Here is an 18537-nt window from a genome sequence, read left to right as displayed (position 1 = left end):
CAAAGAAGAGAGAGCTGGAACAGAAGGCATTGCAAATCCAGCTTTTAACATCAGCAGTACAGATCTTTCAGCATCTCAGACTTCAGAGGAGGAAATTATTAGACATGACAAGCTGGATAGCACCCGTGCAGCTCACCAACAAAAACTTGGGCTGCAAGCCCGAGCTGAACCAAGAGGTGAGATTTCACTCTTGATCATCATCACATTGAATGACAGTGCTTCTGTTCTTGGTCTAACCTGTGCATTCCATGGTATGCACGAGACATTCCATTCTAGCATGTTCCAGCAGACTTTCTTGGGAATCTTGGGATGCTTTAAACTGGAAGGACAAGATGGATTGCTGAAAATATCTGGCTGATTATTTGAACATTTTGTTTTCCTTTCTAATCTTTACAATCTATTCACAAGTGCTAGGGAAATGCATGCTGCTCGTTCTGAGGAGAAAGGTGTCCTCTTGCCAATATCTACGATGAGCTACAATTCAATGAATGGAAGCCAGGAGCGGTGGCTCATTGGATGCCGCTTTTCATGAGAGATTAAATTAAATCACAAATTGCCTTGAAGCCCCCCATCCAACATCTACTACATCCCCATTTTCTGTGTTTTAAAAACCTATTTATGTACTGCCATGAGTTGGATAGCTCATACTAGCCCCATTTCATCAGATCTTGGAAGCTAAACAGAGTTGCCCCTGGCTAGTATTTGAATGGGAGCAGGGGTGAAATTCTAGCAGGAGCTCCTTTGGATATTAGGCCACACACTCCTGATGTAGCCAATCCTCCAAGAGCTTACAAGGCTCTTTTTTGTAAGTTCTTAGATGATTGGCTACATCAGGGAGGTGTGGCCTAATATGCAAAGGAGCTTCTGCTAGAATTCCACCCCTGGATGGGAGACCTCTGAGGAATACCAGGATAGTGACGCGGGGGCAGGCAATAGCAAACCACCTCTGAATGTCTCTTGCCTTGAAAACCCTACAAGGTTGCCATAAGTCATCCGTGACTTGGTGGCACTGTCCACCACCATTTATGTACTAAAACATTCTTGCCTCCATGAATTGTAACAATAGATACCAAATTGCATTTTAGGATGTGGCATCCCTTTTATTAATAAAATCCTTGTTTTTCATTTTTGGGGTTTATTTAATGTAAACATTTATATATAGCATTTTCTCTGCACATTTCAAAGTGCTTAATATATTAATCCTCACAGTGAGTTTGGGTTCACAGCAATATTCCCTCTAAGCTGTGGAGTCTTGTGAGCAAACATTCTATTTGTGAGCTACTGGCATTAAAGTTGTGAGCTCCTGCATAAATAGGTTTGCCCTGCGGCCATTTTTCTTGAGCTGAGCCCAAAAATGTGTGAACCAGAGGCTTAAAAACTGTGAGCTATCTCACACTAACCCTGGTTAGAGGGAACATTAGTCAAGAGACAGTATTTTGTGTAAGGCCACCCAATGAGTTTATGCTAAGATGAAATTTAAACCAGAGACTTCCTAGGTCACACTCTTCACAAGTGCCCTATTACAGTCCTTTGTGCAGGGAAGACTTATCAGAACTCAGAATATAGGGACTTTATAATGAGATGTTGATGTATTTGTGTCCGCTGGTGTGGGGGAATTTAAATACTGTTGGTTCATCTGGTAACAGATTGAATGTGGGAGGTCAGATTGAGAGGGGCATGTCTCCCCCATCCCTGTGATTTCCATCAAAGAGGACCCCTTTAGTTGCTGATGCATCTGTCATTGGATGCCCCTGCAAATAATTTGTGTTGCTTACTTGTTTCTCAAAAAGAGGCCCCTGACATTCAAGGTACCATGAAAGCCCTGATGGGGGATAGTAATGTTTGGAGAAAAGAGAGTGGATAGATAAACTGATAAACGTTACAGCTGTTTGGCCCTATCTTCTGCACTATAAACCTATCTTAAAAGTATATGGAGAGAAAGGCATTCGGTCTATAAAAACAAGAAGAAAAGACCCTGAGAAGTCCTTCACTAGAAGAGCAGAATACATTGCAAGGCGTGCTGGTAGGTTTCTATCAAGCTGTGTATAATTTACAAGAAAACAGAACCACAATGCTTTGCCAAGAAAAGCAGCATCTGTAACCCAAATTTTGTGCCAAGGAAAGCTGTGCCCTGTATATATTACTCAATTGAATGACTCAGATGTGGTGACTCTGACACAGCTCACACTGGCTGGGTATGATGTCCTTCACCAACCTTGAATGGGAGTATGGGGGAGGCTGGCATTTCCATGATTATTTCCCTATCACTAGGCAGATAGAGGCAGGCTTTGATTGTGTGTGCATCATGTTGGGCACCAGCGACAGCTGGTGTACCGTTCACAAAGCTTACCTGCAGAATTTCTGGCTGAGGTGATGGAGTTGGTATTGGACCTGGTGCTGAGAAGCTCAAGGATAATTGTCCTTGCGGATTTCAACATACATGTCGAGGCTGCCTTGCCAGGTCAGGCACAGGACTTCATGGCTGCCATGGCTCTGATTGTAATGGGCCCAACTCATTTTAAAAACATACTCTTGACCAGGGGTGTCCAACATGCGATCCAGGGGCTGAATCAGGCCCCCAGAGGGCTCCTATCAGGCCCTTGAGTAACTGGCTGTCATCAGCTTCCTTCTCTCTATCTCTCGTTTCCTTCTGCATAACAGCTTGCTTTGCAAGGCTTGCTCAATCACACAGCAGTTACAGAGCAAAACTTCTATTTCTCCATTGGCTCAGCCTCCTCCCTTGGGGAGGAAGGGAGGAAGGCAGAGCTTGTTTTTCCAGGCTCTGTCAATCACACAGCAGAGCTACTGAGCCAAGTCTCTCTTCCTTCTATTGGCTAAGGCTCCTTCCCTTCCTGGGGAAGGAAGGAAAGAGCCAGAGCTTCCTTTGCTCAGTTCCCAGGATCCCAAGGGAGAGATATAAAGAAAGGACCTTTCAAACCAACAAGTGCTAATGCTTTATACTTGTTTTAAGGGTTTTTTTAAAATTTAATTTTGTTTGTCTGTGTCCTTTATAAAGTTTATATGATCTTAAATAGGTATACACATGGCCCAACCTGACATGGCCCAGCCCAACATAGCCTCATTTATATCAGATCCAGCCCTCATAACAAATGAGTTTGACACCTTTGCTCTAGACCTTATTTCCTGCTCTTGCTGGTGATCTGATTAGATGGCTGGAGGTTTGGCCCATGTCGTGGTCAGATCACTGCCTTCTGAAGGCACAGTTGCTGTTTCCTCCCTGCAGTTTGGTGTAGTGGTTAAGTGTGCGGTTTCTTATCTGGGAGAACCGGGTTTGATTCCCCACTCCTCCACTTGCACCTGCTGGCATGGTCTTGGGTCAGCCATAGCTCTGGCAGACGTTGTCCTTGAAAGGGCAGCTGCTGTGAGAGCCCTCTCCAGCCCCACCCACCTCACAGGGTGTCTGTTGTGGGGGAGGAAGGTAAAGGAGATTGTGAGCCGCTCTGAGACTCTTCGGAGTGGAGGGCGGGATATAAATCCAATATCTTCTTCTTCTTCTTCTTCTTCAGTGGACTGATTCAGACTGATTCAGACGTTGGACTGATTCGGATGGTCTGCCCTCAGAGATTAATGGATCCTGCTGATTTCCAGGGGTTTCAGGGGTTTTTTGAGAGCCTCCCTGGGAACTCTGTGGAGGGCCTTGTAGAACCTGGAATCTTATAGACATGTTCTGAAGCTTGTTGGTCTACTATGAATGTAATGTGAAGATTGGGTTCCGGTGATAAATAAGCCTCCAAACTGAAGAAAGATGGATGAAATGTCTTGATATCTAGAACAGACATCTTTGGAAGGGCTTCTTTAGTTCCATGAACTAAATACTGGAAAATTGTCACTCCTTGGTGATTGGAAAGACTGCTTTTGAACTGTCTTTTTAAACAACTGTTTTTTTGTTTAAAATTTATGGTGTTTCTTAGCAGTTTTTTATTTATACATCTAAAGGATGGACTGACTGTGGCTATAAACAGAGTTGCTTCTTGGTGTCACAATTTGCATGCTCCCCTGCTCCTTGGGTCACATGAAGTTGATTGGAAAATGACTAAAGTGAAGTTGGTAGAAGACTTGGGATGAGACAGATTACATCATAAAACCCATTTGCAGGCCTATGAAGTGGCGGTGCTGGCAGCCAAGAAGACTTTCTTCTCAGACACTGTTGCCTCAGCAGAATCTCCTCAGCTCAATTGTTCAGAGTGGTTCATGACTTGATAACACCCAAGTTGAATCCTGCAGGTGATGAAAATTTACCCTCCAGCTGTGAGGCATTTGTAAGGTACTTTCCTAATAAAATATCTCTCATCTGTTTTGACTTGGAGGCCAAGTTAAGGGCAGATCCCATATCTGAGGTGTCAGAAGTGCCTGCTTGTCCTTTTGTTAAGGAAAGTTTCAGATTGATTCTGCCTGTGGATGCTGACAGAATCTTTGAAAGTTTGAGGATGACCACTTGGGCTCTGGACCCAAACTTGCCAGAAAAAAGGTAATGGAGTCTTTAGTGAAAACCACCAGCTCCTCCCTGATTGAGAGGACTCTCCCTCGGCCTTTGAAGGAGGCAGTTTTTAGACCTCTGTTCAAAAAGCCTGGGGATGAGGTGGCCAGTTACAGGGAAGGAAGGAGTGTGTGGTGGTAGAGCATTCCCAGGGTTTCCTGAATGACAACTCTTGTCCTTGAACTATTTCAATCTGGCTTCAGGCCTAGGTTTGGTACTGAGATGGCATTAGTTGCAGTGGTGGATGGCCTAATATACAAATGAGTTCCTGCTGAGCTTTTTCTACAATAAAACCCTGTGGGAAATAATGGTGATGCCAGGGGTGTGGCCTAATATGCAAATGATTCATGCTAGGCTTTTTCTACAATCCCCCCCCCCCGCCTAATAATATATAATAAAATACATAATACTACAAACTCAGGTGATGTATAATTTGTCTGGTCTGAAAGGGAAGGGGATAAGAAGGGAAAAGAGGGAGAGAGGTGGAGGCTAATCAGAGATGGAATCAAGGCTCTTTTTACTGGGAGAATGTGCTGGAACTGAGTTCCAGAACCTCTTCATGGAAACAAAATTCTCAAAAAAGTCTAAAAATTCATAAGGGGCACCAGGGGAACATGACCCTCTTTGATCCAACAAAGTATGTTAGAACATGGTTGCTTCAAGTTTATAGTTCAGTGTTAGGCACCAAAAGCAAAACCTGAAAAAGAATTGAGGAAGTTGGTGAGATGCCTCAATTTTGGAAACTGCTTCAAAGTACAGGTAAGTCCATACTATATGAAAATAATAGAATTTCAAAGAATCCCGTGTGTATCTCCTTCATTTCCCTCTTGGGAGTTCTGACTCCTCTTATTCCAGAAAAAAAAAACTCTGGATGGAAACCATCACTGTCCTCAACCGTAAGACTAGTGGAACACCTCTGTTTTACAGGTCCTGTAGAACTGTATCAGATCCTGCAGGGCCCAGATCTCAGCTGGAAGAGTGTTCCACCAGGCTGGAACCAGGGCTCAAAAGGACAGCTAGGCACTTTTTGGACTAGGGATCGCCAGTGAGTTTTGGTCACTAGAGCATAGCACTCTTCGGGGAGTATGCCATGAGAGGTGGTCCCAAAGGTTGTTTAAAAACAAACAAACAGGAAATAAGGTTTTAGTTAATGGAATTGACCACAGGGTGCTTTCATGAAAGGAACAACGCTGTGATTTATTGCACTGTTTATTATATATTGTTTATATTGCATTTTAATTTTTTTTTTATTTTTGTAATCCAAAATGCCATCTTTAATGTTCAGTCTAATCATTAATTTCATATTAAACTATTCAGCACGACCAGATTCCACCTCCCTTCTGCTGTACTGAAACAGGAAGCAGTTTTTCAAGAGCAACAGCTCCTGAAAGAATTAGGAAAAGTTTCAATTTGATATTTTTGTTGTGAGATTGAGATCTCATGCTGTCAGCCACTTGGCGCCTTCAACTGACAGTCATGCCAACAGCTACCTTAAACCAGTGATCCCTGACATAGTGCCTGCGGGGCTATGGTACCTGCCAATGTGTTTCTGGTGCCCATCCTCTTGCTTGTTTCCCAAAGTTTCTGTTTCCTTAAGGTAAAGAGTCACACCTCGCGGAATCAGTAGATGCTTCAGAAGAACCCAGGAGGCATTACCTTTGTGTCTGAATATAGAAACAATGGCCTCAGTCAGAGGAGGATGCTTGGCTTCAAACCTTCTAACTTTTTTTGTAATTGGTCCCAGCTCCCATGGAGGCATGTACTAGCTGTTCTAAGGTTGCAAAGTCCAATTCAATAAATACCTGGGGACTTTGGGGTGGAGCCAGGAGACTTTGGGAGTGGAACCAAGAGCAAGGCTGTGACAACCATAATTGAACTCCAAAGGGAGTTCTGGCCACCTTTTAAGGGACCTTTTAAATGCCTTCCTCCATTGGGAATAATGAAGGATAGGGGCACCTATTTGGGGGGTTCATAGATTTGGACCCCCTGATCCAATCTTTTTGAAAGTTGGAGGGTACTTTGGGGAGAGGGATTGGATGCTATGATGTGCTCAGTTTTGGGCACCACAGTTTAAGAAGGACATAGACAAACTGAACGTGTCCAGAGGAGGGCAATGAAGATGGTGAGGGGTCTGGAGACCACGTCTCATGAGGAAAGTTGAAGGAGCTGTGTATGTTTAGCCAGGAGAGGAGATGACTGAGAAGTGATATTATCTCCATCTTCAAGTACTTGAAGGGCTGTCATATAGAGGATGGTGCAGAATTGTTTTCTGTTGTTCCAGAACAGACACCAATGAGTTTCTGATGAATAATACCATGAAACACTTATCAAAGTCAGAACAGAACCAATGAGTTGAAATTAAATCAAAAGATCTTCCTGCTAAACATTAGGAAGAACTTCCTGACAGAGTGATTCCTCAGTGGAACAGGCCTTCTCGGGAGGTGTTGGGCTCTCCTTCCTTGGAGGTTTTTAAACAGAGGCTAGATGGCCATATGACAGCAATGTTGATTCTGTGAATTGGGGAATTATGGGAGGGAGGATGGGAGGGGTTGCATAGGTGCTTGGCTCTTGTGTCCCCTTCTTGCATGCCCAGAGAAGTGCTGGTTGACGCTTGGGGGCAGTCAGATATTTTTCTCCAGGCCAGTTTGGCAAGTGATCCTGGATGTTTTTGCCATCTTCTGGGTATGGAGCAGGGGTCACTGGGGATGTATCTGTGTGTGTGTGGGGGGGAGGTATTTGTCAATTTCCTGCATTGTGCAGGGGATTGAACTAGATGACCCTGGGGGTTCCTTCCAAATCTATGATTCTATGATTTGTAGATTAGCATATCCAATAACACCATGAATCACTTATCAAAGTTAGTCAAAAATTTAATTTTTGGATGAAACAAATTCATCAATTCCCAAAATGGCTGAATATTCTCTTCACCTTTAAAAGCAGGGGTGTCAAACATGCAGTTCGGGGCCTGAATCAGGCCCCTGGAGGGCTCATATCAGGCCTTCGAGCAACTGGCTGTCATTTGCTTCCTTCTCACTCTATCTTGCTTCCTTCTGCATAACAGCTTGCTTTGCAAGGCTTGCTCAATTGTACAAGAACTACAGAACAAAACCTCTGTTTTCTCCATTGGCTGAGGCTCCTTCCTTGGGGAAGAATAGCTTGCCTTGCCAGGCTCTCTCAATCGCACAGCAGAGCTACTGAGCCAAGCTTCTCTTCCTTCTATTGACTGAGGCTCCCCCCCCCCAAGTCCCTGGGGAAGAAAGGAAAGAGCCAGAGCTTCCTTTGTCCAGTTCCCTGGATCCCATGGGAGAAATACAAAGAAAGCACTTTTAAAAATATCTAATGACAAGATGAGTGCTAATGTTTTAAGATTTTTTAAAATATATATATTTGTGTTTGCCTGTGTTCTTTATAAAATTTATATCTCTGCTACCTAAATAGGTACACACATGGCCCAGCCCGACATGGCTCAACCCAACCAGACATGGCCTGGCCCCACAAGGTCTCTTTTATGTCAGATCCAGCCCTCATAACAAATGAGTTTGACACTCCTGTTTAAAAACAACAAACAAATCATCAATGTAATCAATGTAATTAAAAAAGGGTTTTCATTGGGATTATAATTTTTTCTTCTGTTTCTAAACTGGCCATGAACTGATTTGCTATGGAAGGAGCAAAGCCGCTCCCCATTACAACATCCTGTGCTTGTGTGCAGAAATCACCCTGGAATTGAAAATAGGTCCCCCCCCCCGACAATCTCAGTAAACTCTCATAGGAAATACATGGGAGGATATAGATCATCCCTAGAGAACTGTGACTGGTCCGAGGCTCAACGGGCTTCATTTGGAGAAGGAGTGGGGAATCAAACCCTGTTCTCCAGATTAAAGTCTGCTGCTCCTAACCACTACACCACACAGGTTTGAGTCGATTGCGGTTGGATTGAGTTGTGGTATAATATGGGTTAAAAGAAAAGGTGGTCATATTTGAATCCAGATAGCAGATCACACGATCTGGCATTCAGAACTGGTGTGAGAAGAGCCATTTCCCCCAAAGTTCCTAAACAGTTCAAGTACGGTGGATGAGCCACTCCATCTTTGGGAAGCTTATTTAAAATTGTTACCTCTCTGTAAAGAAGTAGATAGAAGATATTGGATTTATATCCTGCTCTATACTGTGAATCTCAGAGCAGTCACAATCTCCTTTACCTTCCCCGCCCTCCAACAGACACCCTGTGAGGTGGGTGAGGCTAAGAGAGCTCTTACAGCAGCTGCCCTTTCAAGGACAACTCCTACGAAAGCTATGGCTGACCCAAAGCCATTTCAGCAGCTGCAAGTGGAGGAGTGGGGAATCAAACCCGGTTCTCCCAGATAAGGGTCAGCGCAGTTAACCACTACACTAAACTGGCTCTCATCCTTAAAAGAGAGAGTAATTCATGTCTATACTCACGTATTGCTCCCTTTTTAAAATGGCCCCATCCTTATCCCCTAGGTTTTGTATTGGAGCTTAGGATCCCAGGCTTGTCGTTAGATATTTAAAAATGTGATCAACCTGTAATTCAACTTGCACACTGTCCACATTAATAAGATCTTTACTGTTGATTATTTTACTGTTAATCAATAAGATCATTAGTGGGTTTTTTTTTTGTTATGGCCTAGTTGCTTCCAGCTATTTGGGATTGTTAAATTTTATAAATGTTTTGAAGTACCTGTCTTTTAATTATTTTAATTATTTATTTGGTATAACTGTTTTTAATGGTTTTGTAATTCTTATTGCGATCCACCGTGAGCCCCCTTATGGGAAGGGTGAGATATAAATAGAAATAAATGAACCACTTCATTAGTGGACCTACACTTTTCCATTAAACATATTGCAAATAAAGCTGTTGTTTGTTTAACATCCAGTCCTTATATACACAGTCTCTGTTCAACCTCATTCTTCAAAAGCAAATGTTACATTGGCTATACAGAAGCAATTTTTTTCCCCTCGCATCTAGACAGCTTTGATTTTTATTCCTACTGAGGAAGTGCTTGAGCGAAGCCTTCCATCCTGCATTTTAGCTAAAAAAAAAATTCTAGTAGAAATTCTCAGGCACACAGTGTAACACACCTCCCCAAGGGAAACCCCCCCCACACTGTAAATTGATTCAGCTTAAATATCTGTTCCACTGTCGGTAAAATGATAGATTTCAAAATGGCACCAAGCTGCTGCCCCCATCTGCCGAATGCTGCATTCTAAGAATTTTCCTATGACTTTAAATTTTGATAGCAAACCTGTTTCCTAAAAATGGCATCATCTAGTCTCTTCATTAATGGGTTCTATTAACACCGGTTACTATTTTTGCATACAGTGAAACCTGTAGTATTTCCCCAGGAAACCAGGTCTTCCACTGGCACAATGCCCTCTGCTGACTGCAGTAAAAAGAATTGCCAATAGGCCTATGCTGTGCAAGGAGCATTAATTGCACAAAGAGCAGCAGATGCCGTCCATTTTCCAAGGAGGGATGCCAGAAGAGAATAGGTGTGCTGAACACATAGACAGGACAGGAATTTTGAAGCAAACCAGATTGAGGGGGGACAGACTCTTTGCTTGTGTGTTGGCATTCATTTATTCGGTGCTGCTCAAATTGCCAGTTCAATGCAGCCGAGATGAGATTGTACCACAGATGAGATTGTACCACGGTCTGAATGCACGTAGGAGATAACTTGTCTAAAAGAACCATCATATCAAAATTTCCCTGCAAATGGAAAGCTAACATGTCAGGTCAAAAGCAATATCTGAATCCTTATCCATGACATGTGACCTTTCCGTGGAAAAGGCTATTTTGATGGGGCTTCCCCGGCAGGAGCACATTCAGCCTGTGCTGAGAGCGCTGCACTGGCTGCCTGTTGCGTACTGAATCCGTTTCAAGGTCCTGGTATTAACCTTCAAAGCCCTATATGGACTAGCACCTATCTATCTGCGGGACCGCCTTGCCCCGCATGTTCCCCAAAGAGCACTTTCAAGTTCGCAAATGTTTTTGGTTGTCCCTGGGCTAAAAGAGGCTAGGCTAAATTTCACCAGAACAAGAGCCTTCTCGATGGCAGCCCCAATAATCTGGAACACCCTCCCAGAAGCCATCAGGGCCCTGCAGGACTTATCGCAGTTCCACTGGGTCTGCAAGACTGAATTTTTCCAGATGGCATATGGGATCTAAATGGGCGAGGGCTGCCACCTCACCTGGATCTATCTCACATTAGTACCAACTGCTTAGGATCTGAATACTTTGGAGAAAGGAAAATATTATATGATCCTGCCTGAATAGATGAAGTAGCACCGTTGTGATTTTATCTGATTGTTTTAGTGCTTTACTGTTTTAATATTGTTTATTTTATGTTGTTAGCCACCTTGAGTCCTTGTAGAATAAGCGGAGCATAAATCTAACATAATATAAATCTAACGTAATTTGTAGTGCAATCCTAAACTACATTACACTCTTTTAATTCCATTGATGTCAGTGGGCTTAGAAGGGCATAGCTTCAGGACTCTTTTTTTGGTAGAAAAAGCCCAGCAGGAACTTATTTGCATATTAGGCCACACCTTCTGATGTCTCCTTTGTTTTGCACAGGGCTTTTAAATAGAAAAGGTTCAGCAGGGACTCATTTGCATATCAGGCCACACCCCCTGACACTGAGCCAGCTGGAACTGTATTCCCTGTGAGTTCTTGCTCAAAAAAAGCCCTGCATAGCTCTGATTAGGAATACATTGCTGATTTCCTATGCATGTTACTCCTATTCTTTTTTGTTGTAAAGTTTACCTTTTAAAAGATCTGTAATAAAGTACAAATAAGCATATGTCATAAAAATATAAAATACTGTGCTAAATATTCATTTATTGATTGATTTGATTTGATTTGTATCCCGCCCTCCCAGCCAAAGCAGGCTCAGGGCAGCTCACAGCATAAAAACACGACAATAGTTAAAACAATAGTTAAAACATAAATATGCAGAAATACTTGTTCCAAAGGCCTTCACCTCTTGTAATACTTCTTAGAGAAATGGTTTTACTCAGTCTTTATTCTCTGTGAAATGTGCCTAGATGTTTAAACGAAGTTAAAATCTGGTTTTGATTAAGAACATAAGAGAAGTCATGTTGGATCAGGCCAATGGCCTATGCAGTCCAACACTCTGTGGCACACAGTGGCCAAAAACAACCCCCAGGTGCCATCAGGAGGTCCATCAGTGGGGCCAGGACACTAGAAGCCCTCCCACTGTTGCTCCCGCCCCACAAACACCAAGAATATAGAGCATCACTGCCCCAGGCAGAGAGTTTCAACAATATACTGTGGCTAATTAATGTTTAATGGTATAAATCAGGACTAAATCAGTAGGCTCCAAGAAGATTCGATCTTGAGTTAGAGTTGGGGAGGGATGGTGGCTCAGTGGTAGAGCATCTGCTTGGTAAGCAGAAGGTCCCAGGTTCAATCCTCGGCATCTCCAACTAAAAGGGGTCCAGGCAAATAGGCATGAAAAACCTCCGCTTGAGACCCTGGAGAGCCGTTGCCAGTCTGAGTAGACAATACTGACTTTGATGGACCAAAGAGGGTCTGATTCAGTATAAGGCAGCTTCATATGTTCGACCTAATGAATCCCCCTGCACCTAATGAACCATGCAAAGAGGATCCTTCACTTTGTTGATAGGTGAGTTGACTCAAGAATGGAAAACATCCCCATAAGTCATCTATACTGACATTCTGCACTGAGACAATAACTATTGTGTATTTATATTGTATTTACATTAAATGTACTATATATTTAAAGCATCCTGGACAACAGCCTCTTCTGATTTGCATAGAAAATATCTGAGGAAAAAGATTTCATAACTTTCTTGACAGCTTGATGCCTGCATAGATAAGAAGTTTCCTTACTGGACCTTTGCCACGCCAATTTTACATATGTTCACACTTCACTTATATTTCTTTGCACTGACTGCGCATGTGTAGAGAAGCAATTTCTGATTCAATAAGATGGGTAGAAACAATGCTCAACTTCTGACCCCTTTATCCATTTTAGGCTTCAAGCTCAACAGTTAGATAAAAGTTGACTATTGTAGCAGATGGAAAATGGAGACCAGAATTTCATCCATCATAAATCAAAAGAGCCCTACAGCTTTCTGTTCCATGTAAGAAAATAGTGATAGACTAAGCTTTCATATATACTTAGAAGACATCCCCTAGGGATGCCAGCCTCCGGATGGGACATGGGGATCCCCTGGAATCACAGCTCATCTTAGGGTTGCCAAGTCCCCAGCTTCCCATAGCGGGGGACTTTCGTGCACGCTTTGTGATGACGTCACCCAGAAGTGATGTCATCAAAATGGTGGCGCCATCCGGGGCCGCTCTAGGAGTTTCCAGGAAAACTCTATGGTTTTGTATTGTACTCTATGGTTTTGTACTTATTGTACAAAACTCTATGGTTTTGTACTTATTGTACCATAGAGTTTTCTCTCCCAAATGGCTAGGGCGTCTGGGAAAACCATAGAATTTTCCCAGAAACACCTTGAGCTGCCCCGCATGGGCGCTGCCATTTTGATGATGTCACTGCTGGGTGATGTCATTGGACCAGCGATGTAGGGGGAGGTTCCCCCCGCCGGCCCAATGTGGGCTGGCGGGTTGGGAACCTCCCGGGTGGGGGATTCCCCGCCTGGACTGGGGGCTTGGCAGCCCTAGCTCATCTGCAGATTACAGAGATCAGTTCCCCTGGACAAAATGGATGTTTTGCAGGGTAGAGTCTTTGGCATTGCACCACACTGGTTTCCAGGAGTTTCCCAACCTGGATCTGGCAACCTTACCCCACCATCCCCACCAGTGGCCTGAGTCGGGGGAGGGGGCTGGCCACCCTATTATAAATGATTTGAAGTCAGACCAAAATGGCTTCATTTTGAGCACATTTCAGCTGGAGATTCTGGGTTTCCTCCAAGCCATCAAAGTAACTCCAAGAGTTCCAAATTGTTCTGAATCAAAGGAAACATTTGCAAGGTTTCCTCAAGCTGCTGAGCTATGCTTCTGTACTGTGTTAACAGAGTATTAACGTTTATTTTAATGGTGTATGCATGTGTGTCATTTAAAAAGATTCTGATCTATTCATGAATTTGCAAATGGGTTGGTGGCGATGTAATGCAAATACTGCATTTAGAATTCTGAGGAAGTAATCAACAAATGAATAATTCCACTCTACACCACCAATTCTCTAAAGAAGGCAGACCTTTTGCAATGAATACGTAATATGTGGTCGATCTCTAAAAATGCTACAGCCAAAGCCAGCCTAAAAGCTGTACATTTCCGCCAGCTATAGAAGCATTCCCATCTCGTCACAAATATGTGCAGGTACTCTGTGATTTGTATGCAGGGCCTAAAAAATCACATTGTCAAGCAGACATGTGCTTGGAGCTCCCAGGTGAAATGTGATTTCCTTTTATACAAGGACTCAATGCAGACCAGGTCCACAGTGCATGGGGAGAGCGGGCTTAGGCCTCCACTGGGGACTACACATTTACCAAATGTTTATATGTAATTTTCCCCATTGGAGCAAATAGTGACTCCCCAGGGCTGTTTTAAGTCAGGGAAATGGCACAGGGGAAGACTTAATCCTCTTCTCCTCATGTACTGTGTTCCTAATTCAAGTTAGGGTTGCCAGGTCCGACTCAAGAAATATCTGGGGACTTTGGGGGTGGAGCCAGGAGACTTTGGGGGTGCAGCCAGGAGCAAGGGTGTGACAAGCATAACTGAACTCTAAAAGGAGTTCTGGCAATCACATTTAAAAGGACCATACTCCTTTTAAATGCCTTCCCGCCAATGAAAATAATGGAGGATGGGGCACCCCCTGGTCCAATCTTTTTGAAACTTGGTGAGTCTTTTAAGGAGAGGCACCAGATGCTATGCTGAAAGTATGGTGCCTCTACCTCAAAAAACCAGCTCCTCTGGAGCCCCAGATACCCACAGGTCAATTCTCCCATTATACCCTATGGGAATCAATCTACATAGGGTATAATTGAGTGCCCAGCAGACATCCCCCCTGTTTTCTGATAACCCTGATGTGGGGGAGGGCCTCCAAACCAGGGGATCCCCCGCCCCCAACTGGGGATTGGCAAGCCTATTACAAATGGTGGTGCTTGTATGCCATTTTAAATCAGATTCATTTGGAAAATCCTACTTTGCAATATACCTGATCTGGATAGCAGAGGTCTCAGAAACAAAAGTTTGGCCCTGACTAGCATTTGGGTGAGGGATGTGGATGCAGAGGCAGGAAATGGGGGGGGAAAAACACCTCTGGAAGTCTCTTTCCCTGAAAGCCCTATAGGGTCTTCATAAGTCAGCTGTGAATCTGAAAGCAAATCTAGGGCTTTTTTTGTGGCAGGAACAAATATGAACATATGAAGCTGTCTTATACTGAATCAGACCCTCGGTCCATCAAAGTCAGTATTGTCTGCTCAGACTGGCAGTGGCTCTCCAGGGACTCAAGCTGAGGTTTTTCACACCTACTTGTTTGGACCCTTTTTAGTTGGAGTTGCCAGGGATTGAACCTGGGACCTGCTTAGCAAGCAGACGCTCTACCACTGAGCCACCGTCCCTCCCCTTTCATATTAGGAACTCCTTCCATATTAGGCCACACCCTCTGATGTAGCCAACCCTCCAAGGGCTTCCAGGACTCTTTTTACAAGCCCTACTGTAAGCTCCAGCAGAATTGGCTGCATCGGGGGTGTGGCCTAATATGCAAAGGAGCTCCCGCTACAAAAAAAAAAAAGTCCTGACCACAACAGAAACAAAGAAAAGCTTTGTAAGATAGGTTAAACATCTGATGAAGGAACTTTGACTCTCCAAATCTTATGCCCCCCCCCCAAAAAAAATTGTATTGGTCTTTAAGGTGCTTCTGGACTCAGCTCCTGCGTGCCCCGATGCACGATGATGGACCATGATGGAGAGCCAGTTTGGTGTGGTGGTTAAATGTGCAGACTTTTGTCTGGGAGAACCGGGTTTGATTCCCCACTCCTCCACTTGCAGCTGCTGGAATGGCCTTGGGTTAGCCATAGCTCTCGTAGAAGTTGTCCTTGAAAAGGCAGCTACTGTGAGAATCCTCTCAACCCCATCCAACTCACAGGGTGTCTGTTGTGGGAGAGGAAAATAAAGGAGATTGTAAGCCACTCTGAGTCTCTGATTCAGAGAGAAAGGTGGGGTATAAATCTGCAATTCTTCTTCTTCTCCCATGCCTATCAGAAGAGTTTTATATATATGCAAGCACCTTTTTAGTATCTTAGATTTTACGACTCTTGACGGATCCAGGGAGAGATACCCAGCACCATTTTTCCTTTTTAACACCCAAGTGAATTATGCTCCCAACATATGAAAGAGAGCATGTTCTCACTGAGCCCTGCGCTAGAGGAAAACAATTACGCTGAATAAGGTAGACCAGCTCCGTTATTGCGGTACATAAGACTTTGATTACATACTGCCAAGATTCATACCAGCCTAGTAGTTGTTGACAGATAAAGTAACAAAAATGAAACTCATTTATTTTTTCTTTATTGAGACCTCAAGGTAAAGCAAATTTTCAGGTCTTGTACTTACTGCATGGAAGGAACAGAGACTGACAGTCAAAGTGTGCCAGTTCAGAAATCTAAATTAAACCTAGTTTCATATCAAAGTTTCATTTAGTCTCCGAAAAGGAGTTGCTGCTTGGATTACTTTTTTTTTTTTAAACCTAAAACAAATATACTGTGGATTGCTGCAGTGTGTCTGTTATTCTAGCCTTATGTTTCACCAGTGTATGCTTTTTTAATTTATTATTTTTTTTTTACCCTTCTGTTATAGTGGCATGCTAGAAACGGCTATCCCAACTCTTCTGTTTTGAAACCAAGCTTTTCAGCAAGTTGTATTCTAAGAAGTGCTTTAATGCATAGGAAGCCTTTTCTTAGTAATAGTTATAAAGGTGGTTGACAGTGGCATCAAGTCACAGCTGACCCCGTTGGGTTTTCAAGCAAGAGACATTACTTGCCTCCTCCTCATTACCCTGATATTCCTTGGAGATCTCCAATCCCAATATTAGCCAGGGCCAACTCTGCTTAGCTTCTGAGATCTGAAGAAGAGATTGGATTTATATCCTGCCCTTCACTACCCAAAGGAGTCTGAGTGGCTTACAATCTCCTTTCTCTTTCTCTCCCCACAACAGACACATCATGAGGTAGGTGGAGCTGAGAGAGCTCTGACAGAAACTGCTCTTGAAAGAACAGCCCTGACAGTGTTATGACTGACCCAGAGTCACTCCAGCAGTTCCATGCGGAGGAATCAAACCCAGTTCTCTCAGATAAGAGTCCACACACTTAACCACTACACCAAACTGGCTCCCAATGGCAAGATCAGGCTAGCTAAACATCATATTTGATTTTTTTTGGCGGTGGTGGAATGTGCCATCAAGTCATAATGGACTTATGGCAACCCCATAGGGGTTTTCAAGGTTAGAGATGTTCAGAGGTGGTTTACTATTGCTTGCCTCCATGTCATAGCCCTGGTATTCCTTGGAGTTCTCCCATCCTAATATTAGCCAAGGCCAATCCTGCTTAGCTTCCGAGATATGACAAAACCAGCCTGGACTGTCCAGGTCAGGACATTTTATATTTTATAGATTAGTAATATGGAGCCAAATGATATATTTCTGCCCCAAATAACTTACATTTGCTGTGGGTTATGTTCACAAGTAGTCAGGGGTAGAATTCTAGCAGGGGCTCCTTTGCATATTAGGCCACACACCCCTGATGTAGCCAATCCTCTAAGAGCTTACAAGGCTACTTTTTGTAAGCTCTTGGAGGATTCGCTACATCAGGGGTGTGTGGCCTAATATGCAAAGGAGCTCCTGCTAGAATTCCACCCCTGCAAGTAGTGCAAGCAATAGATAGGATAGGTGACAAAAACTAACTCTATTTTACAAAGGCACTTTGCATGGATTCAGTTATTACAGTTCTTCGTGGACATGTCACTGCCATCAGTGCAGGACGTTCTAGTACATATTTTATTACTGTTCCAAGATCACTGCTGCTAACATTACATCAGTAGTCCAGTAAAATTTTGATGTCTCATCTTTGCTAATGGGTAGGGTTGCCAGATCCCCCCGGCCACTGGGTACCAGGGGACAGGGATCCTTTTTGTAGAAAAATAACTGGCGGAGCTCATTAGCATAACTCAATAGCATATGCCACCCCGCCCCCCAGCCAAAAGCAACCCGATGCAAGAAAGGAGAGCCATGGGCGAGCAGGGCCTGCTTGGGCTGGCTAGAGATCCAGCCAGCCCAAGCAGGCCTCACTTGCCTTGGGCTCTCCTGAGCTGCCGCCACCTTAGTCAAAAGGCCAGCAAGCCATTCGCCAGCCAAAATCACATAAGAAGTGGAGAGAGGGTGGTGTGGGCTTCTCCATGGGTCAATGAGGTCTGCTGGGGGCATGGCAAAGCCCCTGGTGGCTGGCTGCCCACACTCCTTATCCAGGGATTGTTATGCAGCTGCTATTCAATGGACAAGGTAGGTGGGGAGGAGGAGGGGGAACTCTCAGAAAGGTTCATGAGCAGCCTTCCTATGAGCTCCGGCTGAATCTGAGGACTGCCAGGGGTTATAGGGTTGCTGGCTTCAGTTTGGAAAATTCCTGGAGATTTGGGGTGGAGGACAGGGACCTCAGTGGGGTACAATGCTGTAGAGTCCACCCTTCAAAGCATTTATTTTCTCCAGGGTAAAAGATCTTTGTAGTTTGGAGATGAGCTGTAATTCTGGGAGATCCCCAGGCCCCACCTGGAGGCTGGTGTCCCCGTATAATGGGGGTTTCCTTCACTGGTATGGACAAGACATGGTTTGGTAAGGAAGCCCAACAGCAAAGGAGGAGGCCTCAATCCAGTTCTTTTCATGGGATTATCACTACACAGAGAGCTGCTGACTGCTAGTTTCCCAGAGATTTATACTGTAATAATCCATCTCTTTTCATCCAGCAGCTCTGAAAAATAGTGGAGGCCCGTGTCAGTAACTGGAAATCAG

At 43.9% G+C, this 18537-nt stretch overlaps 1 protein-coding gene across 1 annotated transcript in view; it reads left to right on the top strand.

Annotated features, from left to right (window-relative positions):
• Positions 1-18537, top strand: part of LOC132575555 (uncharacterized) — a gene marked incomplete at its 5' end in the record, with an annotated part of 215254 nt that overhangs the window by 378 nt on the left and 196339 nt on the right. Inside the window, one exon of the mRNA XM_060244362.1 lies at positions 1-176. This exon is cut by the window's left edge and continues 1 nt beyond it. Within this exon, the coding sequence (XP_060100345.1) occupies positions 1-176 (176 nt within the window). The remainder of the gene's footprint in view (positions 177-18537) is intronic.

This window comes from Heteronotia binoei, chromosome 7, assembly GCF_032191835.1.
Source record: "Heteronotia binoei isolate CCM8104 ecotype False Entrance Well chromosome 7, APGP_CSIRO_Hbin_v1, whole genome shotgun sequence".
In the NCBI taxonomy this organism is placed as follows: domain Eukaryota; kingdom Metazoa; phylum Chordata; class Lepidosauria; order Squamata; family Gekkonidae; genus Heteronotia; species Heteronotia binoei.
This window is presented reverse-complemented; position numbering and strand designations above follow the sequence as displayed.